At 54.7% G+C, this 15,641-nt stretch overlaps 5 protein-coding genes across 5 annotated transcripts; 3 read left to right on the top strand and 2 right to left on the bottom strand.

The window, feature by feature from the left end:
* Positions 1-642: 642 nt before the first annotated feature.
* ACO1O0_009117 (uncharacterized protein) lies at positions 643-1,782 on the bottom strand (the record flags this gene model as incomplete). Its single annotated transcript, XM_083198470.1, has 1 exon — positions 643-1,782. One exon carries the CDS (start codon positions 1,780-1,782, stop codon positions 643-645), a length of 1,140 nt encoding a protein of 379 aa, XP_083046205.1.
* A 2,415-nt stretch (positions 1,783-4,197) lies between these two features.
* Positions 4,198-5,093, top strand: ACO1O0_009116 (pectate lyase; the record flags this gene model as incomplete). Its single annotated transcript, XM_083198469.1, has 4 exons — positions 4,198-4,396; positions 4,455-4,606; positions 4,678-4,784; positions 4,850-5,093. 4 exons carry the CDS (start codon positions 4,198-4,200, stop codon positions 5,091-5,093), a joined length of 702 nt encoding a protein of 233 aa, XP_083046204.1.
* A 276-nt stretch (positions 5,094-5,369) lies between these two features.
* Positions 5,370-7,225, bottom strand: ACO1O0_009115 (ATP-NAD kinase-like domain-containing protein; the record flags this gene model as incomplete). The annotated part of the gene is made up of 3 exons (XM_083198468.1): positions 5,370-5,821; positions 5,885-7,082; positions 7,142-7,225. 3 exons carry the CDS (start codon positions 7,223-7,225, stop codon positions 5,370-5,372), a joined length of 1,734 nt encoding a protein of 577 aa, XP_083046203.1.
* Positions 7,226-8,101: 876 nt separating this feature from the next.
* On the top strand, positions 8,102-9,677 carry ACO1O0_009114 (MFS transporter; the record flags this gene model as incomplete). The annotated part of the gene is made up of 4 exons (XM_083198467.1): positions 8,102-8,347; positions 8,386-9,052; positions 9,116-9,436; positions 9,499-9,677. 4 exons carry the CDS (start codon positions 8,102-8,104, stop codon positions 9,675-9,677), a joined length of 1,413 nt encoding a protein of 470 aa, XP_083046202.1.
* A 175-nt stretch (positions 9,678-9,852) lies between these two features.
* ACO1O0_009113 (Ribokinase-like protein) lies at positions 9,853-11,194 on the top strand (the record flags this gene model as incomplete). Its single annotated transcript, XM_083198466.1, has 6 exons — positions 9,853-9,857; positions 10,094-10,484; positions 10,639-10,731; positions 10,856-10,880; positions 10,938-11,051; positions 11,109-11,194. 6 exons carry the CDS (start codon positions 9,853-9,855, stop codon positions 11,192-11,194), a joined length of 714 nt encoding a protein of 237 aa, XP_083046201.1.
* Between the last annotated feature and the right edge of the window lie 4,447 nt (positions 11,195-15,641).

Here is a 15,641-nt window from a genome sequence, read left to right as displayed (position 1 = left end):
TTACAATTATATAATCAAACAGTTTAGCTATATAGGCTTGACATTGTTCTGCCACTCTTGAAAATTGAGTTATTATTCATTCACCGTGGGTTATAGTTTACTTTGACTGCTGTGGCGCTCACATAGGTCATAAGCTTGCCCATGATATTCGCCATGTTGGCCCTAAATAAAGGCTGTCACTGATTTATGTCAGTCTTTTAACATTGACAAGCCTGTATATTACGCCCCAGGTAGTTGGAGATGCTGTTCAGGCACGAGATTGCTGTCCTTGTGCGTCTGGCGGTCTCTGCATCATATCCCCTTTTGGACGCTGTTAGCCAGATTCCCGGCCATGCTCACAAGATGATCTCCACTCGCCTTAAGACCTTGGGGCCTCATACTAAATGAGCTCCGAAGATGCTTCATATCCTCACCGCCGGTGAAATGGCGAATTATATGTGGGCGCTAGGCGGCAAGTTAGGAAAGACAATTTCCTATCTGAAGTAGTATGTAAACTATACATCTAGAAGCACAACCTCGCGCTGTTCATCTCTTGTCATATTATAGAAATTGTCCAAACTACGACCGGTATTGCCCATATCTACCGCCAATCGCTGCAGCCTGCTCACCGCCACGACATGCTCCTCCAGACCCATCAGGATGTCAAACTTGTTGAGATGAGTCTTGTTTATCGTCCTGAGGTCCCTCGAAGATGAACCGGATAGTTCGCTGCAGTCCTTGTAGGTAGCCTTCCACGGTTCCCGCCTTATCAGGGTCAACCCAGCCATGAGTATAGCCGCCCTCGAAATCGGTGACCCAGGCGTTGTCCTCTATGTCAATGAGGATATTCTGCGGCTTCGCATCCCCCCAGATACTGCCCACTCTGTGAAGCTCATCCACTGCCTTATCAATCTGGGCTGTCCATTTTCTCCTCAATTCCGGCCCCGGGTCATCTTCTACTGCGTCATAGAGCGTCCCGCGGTGGTCAATATATCGGAGCAATAGCCCCAGAGTGCTGTCTCCTTTGTGCTCATGAGCTATACCAACGAGGCCGCCAACATGAACATCTTCACCAAGACCAGAGGTATGGATGCTTTTGTAAGCGTTTAACTCCCTATAGAGTGAGCCTCCGGTGATGCCCAATCCAAAGGGCTTGAAGAAGCAGGTGGTTTTCTGACCAGAGCCATCTAGATCCACCCTCACTTTTGTGGGCATCCTATGTAGCGCATGCTCAGGCTTTGTGAAATAGACCTCAATCTCCGAAGGGTCGAAAAAGCGCGCCCATGTCTCGAGGTCGTCTAGAGTGTCGCCGTCAAGCCAGGTTCGAGGGACGACAAGGCCGCCATTGTCGTCAATATGCCGTGGGATGAATACCTCGTTGACAGCTTCGAGCCTGCAGCCGAATGTCTCGGGAAACAGGTACTCTGAAAGCAGCGGTTTGGCTTCGCCGCTTCGGATCTTGTCGGGGTCAAATGAGGGAAGCGGCTCAGGCGTCAGTCGCGTGAAGATCGGGAGGAATAGCTGAATGGCCCATTCGTAAAAATCTTCATCAAGAACACCGTCAAACTCGCGTGGGCCCTCCGGATGGATCGCTCGTAAATTTCTGAGATACAAGCCCGTTGCTTTTGGTGAGTTATGGAGGAAGCGTGGCGACATGTGAATACAGAAGCATCGGCCGTTGTACCTGACAGAGATGGTGCTGTCATTGTCAACCTCGCCGCCCGTCAAGGCTGAAATGGCTCTTGGGGGCCACCGGCAAAGATCTTTCAATGATGGAATGACATCCTGCCTGGTTGAACACATGATCGGAGTAACGAGACCAACACGGGTGTCGTCGGTTGAGTTGGGATCTGAGAATGAGGGTTTCCGTGAATTTTGTTGTTCTGTAGAAAGTACCGTGTAGCATGGCAGCCATAACACAGCATTTACGCATTTTGTAAGAACTCGAAAGTCTTGAAAGTCACCTTCCCACACGCACAAACAACAACTCGTGCAGGAACACTGTCTTTGTCTCCTTAGAATGGAGAAATACCAATGGAGTTGAAAAATCTATTATGTTTGAGACTCGATGGAAACGAACTGTGCCAAATGAAGGTACTATTCCTGCTACACTACATTCCCGAAAAAATGTCTTACGCGAATCATAGCGCACCTTATACGCAACAGCGAATCCCAAATGGCTCGAGCTATTTGCACCCTCGATTCTGTTTCGAGATGGGCCGTAACAGGAAAGCCCAGGATATCTTACATTACTCTTGAAGTTTTTGGAGATATATACATATTCAGGTAAGAGGATATTTGATGCCGATATCTCCGGCTTGTGGAAGTCTGGGAAGGTTGATGAAGCTGTCAAGCTCACGAGCTCTCCAAAGTAGTTCCCAACGACTGGCAGTCCACGGCGCAACGGGCATTCAACCTGCGGCGTGGGAGTGGTCAAGTGTATCGTGAGTCTTGCTCGCAACACATTGACACTGTGGAAAACGTGGTTGGTGATTCAACACAGGGTGGAAGTGCTCTGTTTTCTCGGTGTTTAACCTTTGTTTGCTCTGGGTGCTCACGAACTTATCTGTCAGGAACAAGTTTTTCATGTGGCCATGATTCATGCCCCGTGGCTCCTGTGTTGACGGATGTCTCTACGTTAGAGGGACCGTCCATCAACTTATCAAACCGGCCAGGGTTGGATCTCGCACGAGGGCTTCCCACAAAATTGAGTGCTCTAGTGGAGGATTTTCAGAAATAGCCAGGCGATGTAGAATGGTATGTCCAGACCTATCCAACATCGCACTATTATCTGCAGCCATGGCTGACTCGAAATAGCGTGACTTTCTCCGCATGGAGAATGACTCTCGAGGTAGTCAAAGCCGGGCTCAGTCAGGCACGTAGCCTAACGCTAACTATAGCTTCACGAGCCTACCTAATGAAGCCGCATTAGTAAGTGGACGAGCGGGCCCTTGAGCCCATTTATAATGCCAGCTAGCATCACAGGAACCCTACGGTCGAGGACCAGGCCCTGGCGCGGATTCATCGCATCGGACAAACGCGAGATGTGGCCACTGTCCGTTTCATCGTTGAGAATTCCTTCGAAGAGATGAGCTCATTATTTGCAGCCCACAATACACGCATGTATTATTAACGCAATGGAGTAAAGAGTCGTTGAAATGCAGAAGTCGAAGAGGGACCTTGCGGATATTCTGCTCAACCGTCGTGCGGGTGACGAAGGGCAATCTGATACCACTCAAAGGCCCTTGGAGGTATGTACACAATTCAACTATGGTATGAAAGAATCCTGGCCGTTTTCAGTGGTTGAAAAGACTTATTTAATTACTCACACAATGTACGGTGCTCGGTAAAATCGACATATAGGTCTGAAACTGGTAGTGATATACCATGACTCTACAGATTCAAGAGCCGTCCATTTCCAGGATCATTCTGCCTAGACTGCAACAGCAAAGGCGAGAGGATGACCAGGTCCTATTGCAAAGCAAGAGATATTGTTTTCAGCTTCTTCGGTCAAGCCACAGAAGTCAAGACGGGGTATTTCATCGCGAAGTCTTACAGTCTTACCCCGACTTTTGCAATGCAACCTCCGCTCCCCAGAAAATACCACCTCCGTAATGCCCGGTGCGCCGGGGTTGGAGCACTCTAGTTTCTCCTTCTTGGCGCCTGGTCTCGTGCATCCGTATTCCCAAACCGGATTGTGGGCGCATGGCCATCGTGAAACTCCCAAGCCCTGCATGACAAGACGCTCCAAACCAACTCCAGGCGATGTTCCGAGGCCCCCAGCCAGGGGTCCCAACTCGGCAGTCATTTCCACTCTCGTCACTTAGTCACGTAACACGCCACGAGGCCTTCGAGACCGTTTGTCCATCTTGGCGAGGGTTCCACTAGGCCCCGGCATTTGGGGGGCCTCCTCGCGCAAAAAGCCACAATATAATTCTCCCGTAGAAGACACTTGCCGGCCCAGTAACAAGGCTCGACGACGATATCCCAGGCCCTCGTAAGTGGAACCCCTCGAGGCAATTCCTCCGTCAATGACGCTGTCCCCTGAGACGCCTATGTAGCTGTGTATATATATATCATATACCTGAACCGTGACTTACACGCAGAGTAGTAGTGACTATCCAGCCGATCACTGCCCGATCTCCCACCAGCCCCTCCTACCTTAACGGTTTTTACACAGTAGCTTGCTCTGCTGATCGTTTTCTCCATCCATCCACCATGCTCCCCAAACTTGGCCTTGTTTCAGCTCTCCTGCCTGCCGCCCTGGCATGCCTCGGCTACGAGGGCGGCGTTCCCACGCCCACGGATCACATCTCGAGCGGCTCCGTCATCCAGGTCGCTGCCGGTCAGACCTTTGACGGCGGCTGGAGGAAGTACGACCGCGGCTCCGGAGCCTGCAACGAGCAAAACGAGGGCGGTAGGTATACCAAGACACCACCAAGAGGGACATTACCTTGAACTAATGCCCCTTGAAGACTGGAAGGACGCCGTCTTCTACCTCCAGGCCGGCGCCACGCTCAAGAACGTCATCATCGGCAAGGACCAGGCTGAGGGTGTGCACTGCAACGGGCCCTGCACCCTCGAGTTTGTCTGGTTCGAGGATGTCTGCGAGGACGCCATCTCCGTGGTATGTAGCTCCTGACAGCAGCAAAGCTTCACAGTCTTGATAAAACTTCAGACAACCTGACACACTCGCAGAAGAACGACAAGGCCGGCGACCATACCTGGATTATCGGCGGCGGTGCTTACCACGCCAGCGACAAGGTCGTCCAGCACAACGGCTGCGGCACCGTCAACATCATCAAGTACGTCCACCCTCCCTTTTGTTTGTCCACGGAATATATCCCGTCCAGGCTGACCCCGTATATAGCTTCTACGTCGAGGACTACGGCAAGCTCTACCGGTCATGCGGCAACTGCAGCTCGCAGTGCAAGCGCAACGTCTACATCGAGGGCGTCACGGCCAGGGACGGCAACGAGCTGGCGGGCATCAACGCCAACTACGGCGACACGGCCACCCTCATCAACGTCTGCGCCGACACGGCCAATACCTGCATGATGTACAATGGTTGCGCGGGTGGCTGCGAGCCTACCAAGGTTGGGCCGTGCCCTTGAGTGACTGTTCGGCGACGTGACTTGGCTTTTCGAGGGATGAGTGAGCGTGGAATTGATGGATGCCCAATTTCATATCAGCATTGATACTTTTAGTTCTCATTGACAATCAGCTCCTATCAAGGGGCGCCGTGTACCTGAATATTCGTCCATCCTCCCCCAATTCGCATTGGTCATACTGAAACTCTAGCTCATTGTGCCTCCATGCCCCCGAACTCCGATGCCATAAAATCACCCAGATATCCGTGTACCAGCAAAGAAAAGACCACATTGTCCAAACTACTTGCCCTTTTCCCACTCGTTGAAGCTCTTCTGTTTCTGCCTCGTGTTCCACCCCAGCTTGGCGCTGATGCTGTTCACCCAATCCTCGCTCCGCCGGCCGTCGGCCTGCACCGACGCAAACGGGTAGCGACTCGCGCTGATGGTAACATAGTCGCCCGGCCGCAGCTCAACACGCTCGCGCCCGTCAAAGCTGGCCCACGACGCCGTGCGTGCGTCATACGGCACGCCCAGGCGCAGCACAATCGTGTCGGGAAGAATGATAGGCCGGAACGACAGCGTGTGCGCGCAGATGGACGTGACCAGCATGACGGGGTTCTCTGGGTGGCAGAGGGAGCCCCCCGCTGCGAGGTTATAGGCCGTGGAGCCCGTGGGCGTCGAGACGCAGATACCGTCGGCCAGAATCGTTGTGAAGTGCTCGTCGTCGCCAAACAACTCGGTTGTTGACATAGCTAAGCATATAATTAGTTACTGCCACTTTGTACCATGAACGGAAAACAAAAGAGGGAACTTACTTGGATTTGGTCCCCGATCCACGACAATCTCGTTGAGGATCTCATACGTGCCATCCGGCCGGTGGGTGTGCGCATCCTCCCTCTCCTCGCCAATGAGCTCCTCGACAAGATCACGTTTGGCGTGGTGCTGGTCCTCGTCTTCCTCCGATGACCCCGACTCGATCCCCGAGTTCTTGCGCCTCTGGCTCCGCATGACGGTGCCTTCGAACCGCAGCCGCAGACTGACCGTCACGCCATTTTTGAATGCCGAGTCCATGACCTGCGGGTACTCGTCAAAGTCGAATTTGGTCATGAACCCCAGGCTGCCGAGCGAGAAGCTAATGACGGGGGGGACGATGCGCTGGAAGAGCCAGCTGGCGTACAGGACGGTGCCGTCACCGCCCAGTGTGACAACAAAGTCGAACGTGTGGGGGCGTGACTTGCACATGGCCTCATCCCAGTACCTCAATCGGTTGCCGACACCCTCTATGGCCTTCTCTTGGTCCACGTCGCCAGCGTCGCTGTATCCCTTGGCCACCTCACGAATCAAGCCGGCCACGTCGAGCTTCTTGTTGGTTTTGAGCTTGTCCTGAATGTAAACTGTGTACCGGCAGTCGCGATCTTTGTCCAGGAGCCACCTCGTCAAGTCCCTCGTCTTGGGAATCAGATCCTGGTCATAGATCTTGGTGAGGAGGAAGACCGTCCTGACACGGTAGCGGATGCGCATGCTACTCAGGCGCCTGCTCAGCTCGCGGACGCCCCAGGCCATGTCCCTGAGCTGCCCCTTAGTCAGAGTGCGGCTGTGGGCATCGTCGTAGTTCATGAGGTCGAGCTCCGAGTTAGTTTTTGTCATCTCGTGGGTCCAGGCCTCCTGGTCAGGCTGGCCGAGCCCATGATTCTCGAGGCTCTCCGGGTCAACCACGCATCGCGAAGGGTGCCGGCCCGAATTGGGCTCGACCAGCGACCCGTCGCCCTTGTCCTTGTCCTTGTTGGTATCATGTCCGTCGACGTGCGTAGCGGGACTGGCGTAGGCAGGGTGGCCGAGGAAGTGCTCAGGGTCATTGTCACCGGCTGCACCCTGGGCACGACGCTGGCTCTCGAGGAACTGGTGTACGATGCATTCGTTGCGCTTCGCGGGGCGGCGTGAAAGGGGGAGCTGGGCTTCGGAGGAGACGAGGGAGCTCTTGCGACGGTAGCTGCTCGAGGGGTCGAAGGTCACCTGGGACAGTCAGCTTGACCTCTGGGGTGGCGGGGGGAGTCTGGGCAGTCTGTCTGTACCTCGAGGCTCTGGGAGTCGGCATCGTCGCTATCATCAGAGAGTCCGTGCTCGAAGGAGACCTGCTTCTTGCCAGGAGAACTCATGTCGTTGGGAGGATGACGATGGGGACTGCGACCTTGAAATGGCGGGGCAGCAGGCGGCAGAGAGCGGGTCTCTCTGCCAGTGGCCGTCAGTGGCCGTCGGTTGGTCGTTGGCGATGATCACGACAATGCACAGTTGTGCCTTTTGCCAGTAGTAGTAGTTGGGTGGTAGGAAAGCGGAATGGGCGGCCAGAGAGTTTCAGTCATGATGCGAAGGAATTCCTGCCATCTTACTGATGATGGCGAGACAGAGTTCACGGTGCTAAATTAAGTAAGTGCCTCACTTCCATGTTTGTTCACAGGCATCAATCGAACAATTCGTACGTCACACCTTCATCAAACATATAGGCCTACCCTGGAGACGAAGCACCAACCTTCATTTCTTTACCTTGAGAAATGATGCAATCATTATCTAAAATGACATTAGACTCTTCGCATCTTTAAAGATTTGGGAACTGCTAGGCCTACCTTCTCCAAAACAAAGCCATCGCTCGAGCTGTGGCTTGTACGGATATTCGTCCTGGTCGCAGCACTTCTGACCCAGCTAAGAGCACTAATGGAGGCGGTCAGATGCTACCTATCTACAGTCAACACACCAGGCTAATACTTATATTCAGTTTTAATAAAAGGAAAACAACTATGGCTGGGGCATAAGTATAGTATCTATACAACCCATGAAACCCCCCAATTTCTGCTTCTGACCGTCATGTTCATCGTGTTCGTAGACTGCCCGCATCCTACCAGCTTCTTGTTTTGGGCAGTGAACATTCCCTCGGTATGACTCTTACGATGCAGGTCCAGCCGCAGAATTGCCCTTCATCTTTATAGAGCTGACTTTCCTCACCTCATCATCGCTTTTGCTGGGTTCTCATATCAATCATGTCGACAGCCACCGTCACAGAGGCCCGTGCAGGCCACTTACAGCAGGTCGAGCAGGAGCATGAGCTTGAGACGCTCGACGCCGACGGCCAGCGCCTCTCCTCGTCCGCCCAAGATGAGGTCAAGGTCCCAATATTCAAGGTCTTCACCGGCGGCTTCTCCTTCTTTTGCGCCGGCGTCGACGGAGGCACCCTGGGCCCTCTGATCCCGTACATCATCAAGTCCTTCACCATCGGCACCGGGGACGTCGCCATCATGCAAGCACACACGCCCCTACCTTATAGATCTATATGAAGGGAGGACATGCTCACACACGCACATCCAGATACGCCTGCATCTTCTCCGGCTGGCTCCTTGCCGCCGCCGCGAACCCCTTTCTCGCCGCCCACCTGTCCCTGGGCCCCCTCCTCGCCATCGGCGCCGCCCTCCAGCTCCTCGCGCAGTGCCTCCGCCCCTGGGCGCCCCAGCCGCTCTTCTTCCTCAGCTTTGCCGTCCAGGCCCTCGGCATGGCCTTCCAGGACTCCCACGCCAACACCTGGGCCAGCGCCCTGCCTCGTGCCCACCGCTGCCTGGGCTTCATCCACGCCATGTTTGCCCTGGGCTGTCTCGTTGGGCCCCTCGTTGCCACGGCCGTCGCGACTACCGAGTCGGCAGGCAGGGGGCTGGGGCTGGAGGGCTGGAGGATGGCATATTTTCCGCTGATTGGCATCCATGTAGTGAACCTGCTGGGGGTTGGTGCCGCGTTCAAAGATTCCTTGTGGAAGAAATCTCTCTGGAAGAACCGGCAGCCCTCCTCGTCCTCCGATGATCAACCCGACGATCAAGACCAGCGGGAGCAGCGACGCAACAAGGAGGCTCTGAAGGACATTGGACAGCTCGTTAAACTCAAGAACCTCTGGCTCATGGGTGGCTTCTACCTCTTCAACTGCGGCGCCTGGTCCACCGCCGGAGGTCCGTACCCAACCACACATCTTACACACCCTCTATCTTAAGAACTAACTCTCCATAAACCAGGCTGGGTCGTCGAGTACCTCACCACCTACCGAAAGGGCCCCCTCGACAAGATGGGCTACGTGCCCACGGGCTTCTGGGCGGGCCTCTTCCTCGGGCGTCTCCTCCTCGCCGAGCCCACGCACCGCCTCGGCGAGCGGCGCTGCATCCTGGGCCTGAGCGCCGCGTGCCTGGGGCTGCAGCTGCTCTTCTGGCTGGTGCCCAGTATCGTCGCCAGCGCCACGGCCTTTGCACTCATGGGCTTCTTCTTCGGGCCCTTCTTCGCCACGGGCATGAGCGTCGCCTCGCGGCTATTCCCGCGCAAGATCCAGTCCACGGCCTTGGGTGGGTGAAATAGTTTTCTTAAAGACTAAGGGGGGTTGTATTATGCTAACCATGTTCTGCAGGCTTCGTCTTTGTCCTCGCTCAGGCCGGGGCTGCCATATTCCCCTCCTTCACGGGGCTTATCGCTGCGAGGGCTGGCGTCCAGGTGCTGCAGCCCGTCATCTTGGGGCTCATTGCCGGCGGTGCCATTTGTTGGTGGTTCATCCCCAACGTGCCAGAGCGTCCTCAAGAGTCTGATTAGTGAGAATCCCTGGGGGGGAGATGCCTTAGGGAAATGTGGGAGGGGCTGGAAAGAATGGATGATGGGAGCGTAGAGTGGCTTGGAAGGGGGATTTGGCTTTGGGTGCTCAGTGAATAATGCTTGGAATTGAAAAGGCGTTTCCCAGCGGCGAAACAATGAGCCGACGCGTCCAGTTATGACGTTGTTCCTGGGCTCTCTCATCTGTTGTCAACTCTAAAGCTTCATCTTGATACTACTAACCTTGTCTCATAAGTAAGGAGAGAGCACTGTTACCATACCGTCGCAACCACGGCAATGGTCACAGGAGAATGAAGCACCTCATTTTGGTCGGAGCTTGCTACCTCGACACCATCCTCAGGAATGACCCATAAACCCCCACTGTTGTACGGGCGCAGGTGAATTAACTCGACCTCCAGTGTCCCATTCTTCCCGGCCGAAGACTCCAAACTACGCGCCACGAGCCTGACCACCCGGCGTGGCGGCAACTGCCCGAACTCGCTCGAGGTCCTCCAGCAGCTCCTCTCAGACGACATCAAGCCCTACCTGGTATCATGCCTGCCAAGTAAGACGTCGCCTGCTACGCGACGTGTCATCGAGTCCTACGGCCCGGCATCGTCAATAGACCTGCAGCACTGTATACACCGTGAGCGACACACCGAGGCCGCCAGCAGCTACATCATCCGCAGCGAGCAGACCGGCAGCCGCACGCTCGTCAACTACAACGACCTACCCGAGATGACCGTGCATGAATTTGAGCGTGTGGCCCTCTCCTTTGGATCAGACCAGGAGACGTGGTGGCACTTTGAGGTGCGAGCGCCCATTCCTCCCTTGAGCCCGACCGCGCCCTTGCCGTTTTTCGTGGCCATTTCTGATGTCTTCCTGGTGAACACTGAAGGGTCGGATACCAGACACTATTTTAGACTGCATCCGTCTACTACGCCGGCTGCATCCCCGAGCACAGATCAGCGTTGAGGTAGAGAAGCCTGGGCGGGAAGGACTCCCGGAGCTAGCCGCCGAGGCCGACGTTGTCTTCTATTCGCGAACCTGGGCAGAGGTATGGTTAAGAATCGCTTGCTACTAGTATTACCGTCCCTTTGTTGCGCGTACGAGTACGAGTACTGAAACTAAGGTTCCGCGTAATAGAGCCGAGGGCATGAGTCTGCTGAAGCATGTCTCAGAACGGAGCAGCTGCCGAAAGCGTAGGTGCACCATTGATGCATTGCTTTTCTAGCCCCAGGTATCGAATCTAATCTGTCTCAGGTCGCTGGCCCTGTGTACCTGGGGAGCAGAAGGAGCCGTGGCGCTGTCTCGGCCCACCGGCGAGTGTCTTCGATGTCCCGTCGCGGATGGCGCCAGTGCGAGAACCGTCGTCGAGTAAGTTCATGACCCGCCCCAGCAGCTGGCACATTCCGCGTCATTTGCACATCTCAGGACGCGTGGTGGCCACGGATCGGATAACCGCGTACGAGTATTATCTGGCCAAGCTGTCCAGGAAGACACGAGACGCTGCCGACTAACACCCTGATGAGTACTGTGGGAGCAGGTGATACATTCATCGCCGGAATGTTGTACGGGCTGCTCTGTCACACCCAAGACTGGGATGCACGAGCCAAGCTTCGGTTTGCCGTCAATCTAGCATCGCTCAAGGTGCAGAAGGAGGGATTTGGCGGGCTTGGCGCTGGCGCACTCGACGCTGGCGAAGCCTCGTAACTCGAAAGTAGCCCCTGGTCTTCATGTTGCTCGCAGGTATCAACGGTCAACAGGGCAGTGAGCGAATATGGGTTTCTGGGGACACTCTCGTTGGTCGGATGCCCAGGGTCTGGGGCCGGTTCGGGACGTTGCCAGGCGTGTCCAATGTATCTTGGTGCCAATGACGGGTCACCTCGTCCGATGGATGGATTGAGCGCCACTGTACGGATACGACTGATACTTTTGCATGTCCGAGACTTGCCTCGCGGGGAGTCGGAAGATTGTGCGATGTGACGGGAGTGGAAAGCCCACTTAGGACAAGAAGCGGTGAAATCAAGATGGGCTCGTTGATCTATCAGTCCCCTCTTTTCCCATGCTAGGATGGTTGGACCGTTGAGGTAGCTGGAGGCGAACAATAGACGGTTGGGCTCGCATCGATGCAGTTCCCTGGTTCCTACAGCATTGTAAGAGGTGAAATGTACACTATGCGCGCATCTGTGAGGTAAAACCGGCAGAGTGTGGGTGGGTACATAGGTAGTATAGTAGGTACGAAGTACTCGTAGACTGCAACCGAGGGGGCAAGCCACAGAAGACATGCAGGACGGCAAGACACTGAAGACAGGCCTCTGTGCACACGTGCGCGAAGCAACCCCGGAGGAGCTCTGGAAGGGCCAGTATTTTCCCATTTGGAATGAGGATTGCTGCCACAATGTCGGGGCTGTGAGCACAATGAGCAGAATCAGCAATCTCGACCCTCGTAAGTGCCAGGATAGATGAGCCTGGTGCTCTTGATCGGTAGCATGCGGAAGTGTCTGATCTGGAAACTCATGAACTTGTCACAGCGCCAAGAGCGAAGAGGGGCGCAGTGGGAGCCAGCATATTGCAGGCTGGGCGTCACTTTGGAGGTCCTTAGGGTCAATCCGTGAGTTCTTTGCTTTGCCCACCTGGGCTGTGAGGCCAGGGAGGCTACTCCGTACTTCGTACGAGTGCGAGTACGTCGTACTACTACGAGTACGGAGGTACGAGTAATACGACTAGCGGCAAGACCGTGAGACACATGGCCGTTGCGGGGTTGAGCATGAAGAGCCTCCAGCAAGCTGCCAGAAACCAGGAGGAGTCTCAAGACAACGCAGCAAGGCAGCACGCCTGGTGATATATTTTTTGGGTGGGGTCGACAAGGGTCGGCCAAACAGGACAACTTGGTGCGGGTGCCTCGCACGTCACTGTTTGAGGTCGAAATGACTTCCGTTGTTGGTCTGATGCTACTAGTAACATAATACAGATTAGTACGAGTAGTATTTAACTTTGCCAGGTCCTCTTCTGATGGATGTAGAGTGTGGAGAAGACGTCCACCCGAGGGAATTCCAACGTTCCAGAGTCTAAGGCTCCAAACTGCTATCCGTGCAAAAAGCTATTACCATGTACATATTAGTACGACGGATACCGGCGCATATCCGTCTTGAATGGAGGGGGTGTGCCGTTACAACCCCTTTGACGCCATACTACGTGCTCGTACGTGTGTATCCGTACAAGTACGCACCAAAGACGCCCCACGTCACGTCCATAATAATGCGGGGAGAGGGGTGTGTCGCCAACGTCTCGTGTGAATCGTGGATTGAGGAGCGAAAACCTCTTGGACGGTATCGTCCATAACACGTATTATTACCGATCTTCCGGGTTCCGATGAATCTCGAACCATCGCAAATACCGGCGGCTCCGGAAACCCAGCAGATTCGTGGAATGAGTACTCCGCAGAAACTTAACAAAGCCAGTCGGCCTTCTTGTGTGAAAAGTTTCTTGTAGCGCAAAACCCAGCATTAGTATCAGGCAGTAGCGTCGTCACATCAATGCAGACACAGCGCTTTTACTATGTGTATTAGGTAGTAACAGATTCTCGGCTCTTGTACTCGTAGGCTTAGCCAGCACTTGTTGGGCGAGATGTTCCATCCGCTTGAAGTTCTTGATTGGGATGGGGCCCAAAAGTGATTTTGACGTATTGGGTGGCTGGCATCACCAAGCATCCGAGTCTTAAGACGAAGCCACAAGGCGTACCAGTGGCCGCTAGTGCTTCGTTCAAGCAGCCGAGCTTAACAGGCCGTCCAGTGGGTGGTACTTACGTATCTGGAAATGTTGCCTGTATTAGTATGCTAGTAATAGCAAGGCAGCCGCTTTGATTGCAGATGATGCACGCCATGGTTCAACAGCGAGCTAATCATCTTGGTGTGCAACTCCTTCGATAGTAAATCTCTTTCGGCCTTTAAGTGCTTTGAGGCGGCCGGGCGCAGAAGTTGCGATAATTCGGCTGCCATAATTCGTCCCTTGTTAATGATGCCGAGAGGTCGCACATTAGTATGCGGCTTGACCACACCTGAGAAGGAATTGTGGCAGTGATTCATCTGCGTGTTAACTCGTTGGGTAGCTGGACGGTTGATCACGGCACGAACACAGGTCTGTATCAGACGTGCACGTACATACATTGGCGGTCGACAACGCAAGATGGCTGGGTAAGCTGACTGGCCAAACCTGGTTTCTGTTGGCTGCACCGGCCCGAGCCTCGTGAACATCAGTACGGATATCCGACGGGGAGAATGGTGCGTGTTCTGACTCAAATCCCGCGATAGGATTCTGCAAGAGCCGACGTACGAGTAGCGCTTTACGTTAACAAGGGTGGTTTGTTCCTTATGCTAGCATCACCTGTCATGGGCTGATGCATCGACAAACCACAAGTACGGAGTAATGCTTGGGACTAGTGCGGGAATATGTTGACCCATGGTACGGATAGCCGTCGTTTGGTCGCAGCAACCTCGGACATGTCTTCGACAAAGCTGGCAAAGAACCGCGGGACAACAGCAGCCTGCAAGTACAGTATGGATTGTTGGGTTGCCAAGAAAGTTAAAAAGGCCTTGGAGCAAGGGCGTCGACTGGAGACTGCGTCGGCGGGGTGAGAGACGGGGAGACTGGCAAAGCTCCCAAACTCAGGGGCGGAGGATGGGACAGCCGTCTTAGATGCAATGCTCGCAACCCCTCCCGCATGGCGAGCGACTGCAGGACGAATGGTGCAGCTTCTTTCAGCGCGCTCGGATTGCGCTGCAGGCTCCCTGGCAATGGCATGCCGGCAACTCCAGAGGGTATGGTATGTGAGTGAGACACTGAGACGAGACGTCGACCCTCCGCCACAGGAATGGAGGATCGGTGCAAGAGTGCTGACGATCAACTGTGACCTCAGACTTTGTTGGTCTGACAGGTTAGAAATGTGGAATAATAATAGACAGCCAAGTCGCATCGACAAGGGGCCACGAGGATGAGATGCCAGACAGAGGGCACCATTAGGGTATGTTGAGCGGCAAGGCCATGAACTGGCACTGATGTAGGTGTTGAGATGAGCCAAGCCCAAGCATGGTAATACTCTGGTATTATTACAGCACGTACGAGTATCGTGGGGTGCGATTGTCGAAAAGTCAGGGACCATTTGGCGGCTTGGAAAAAAGGCAGGTCCGAGTCGTTGTCGTAAAGCGGAACACGCACATCCTTGATGAAACTTTGGACCGAATCGGGATCCCGTATGCGGCGCGTCGGCGCTTTCTAGATCGGCACTCCGGGGCTGTCGTGTCGCCGTGGGCATCGGCTCTGAAATGCGGGACGACAGAATCTTGCTGGAGTTGTGGCCATCGTGATGACGAGGCCTGCTGGATGACTTGTTACGAGTCCCGGTGAGTACGAGTAGGGCGCGTTGGCGGGTTGGTGCTGGCAAGATGCAGGGCTGGGCCACAAAAATCACAGAACGACTTGCGTTGCTGCGACATTTGCTCCGGGTTACAGGGTACGACGAGCATGTACTCGTGCATGCCTCTGATGGGGACGGCAAATTTTTAGGGGCTCCGCGGCGGTGTCTGTTACGAAATGAGCGCTGCAGTAATACGTCGACGTCGATGATACATAGTATTAATCGGGGAAGGGGGAGGGGGGACGAAAGCCGCTGACGGTGACGAGTCGCCTGGGATAGAGATGGATTCAAGGTGCTCCTGGCTCCGTAACGTGCATAAAGTTGGCGCCGGGACTGGGGCTGCTGAGCCTCCATGCTTGACCTTTGGTTGCTTCCAGGTTGGGTCAGGTGGCTGGCAGCCTGGAACCTGGGCCGTGGTCGCCGCGGTCACCGTGATGGAGGTTGCCTCCAAGGTAGTAGCAGTAGCAGGTGGCCAGGCAAGCCAATGCAGAAGGCATTGGTCATCCACGATTTCTGGCCCCTGGCCAACAAGGCAGAGTAAAGTGCGACTA

This window comes from Amphichorda felina (genome assembly GCF_050947745.1).
Source record: "Amphichorda felina strain 45539 chromosome Unknown scaffold_9, whole genome shotgun sequence".
Taxonomy (NCBI): Eukaryota; Fungi; Ascomycota; class Sordariomycetes; order Hypocreales; family Bionectriaceae; genus Amphichorda; species Amphichorda felina.
The sequence above is the reverse complement of the archived record's forward strand: the minus strand, read 5'-3'. Positions and strand labels throughout refer to the sequence as shown.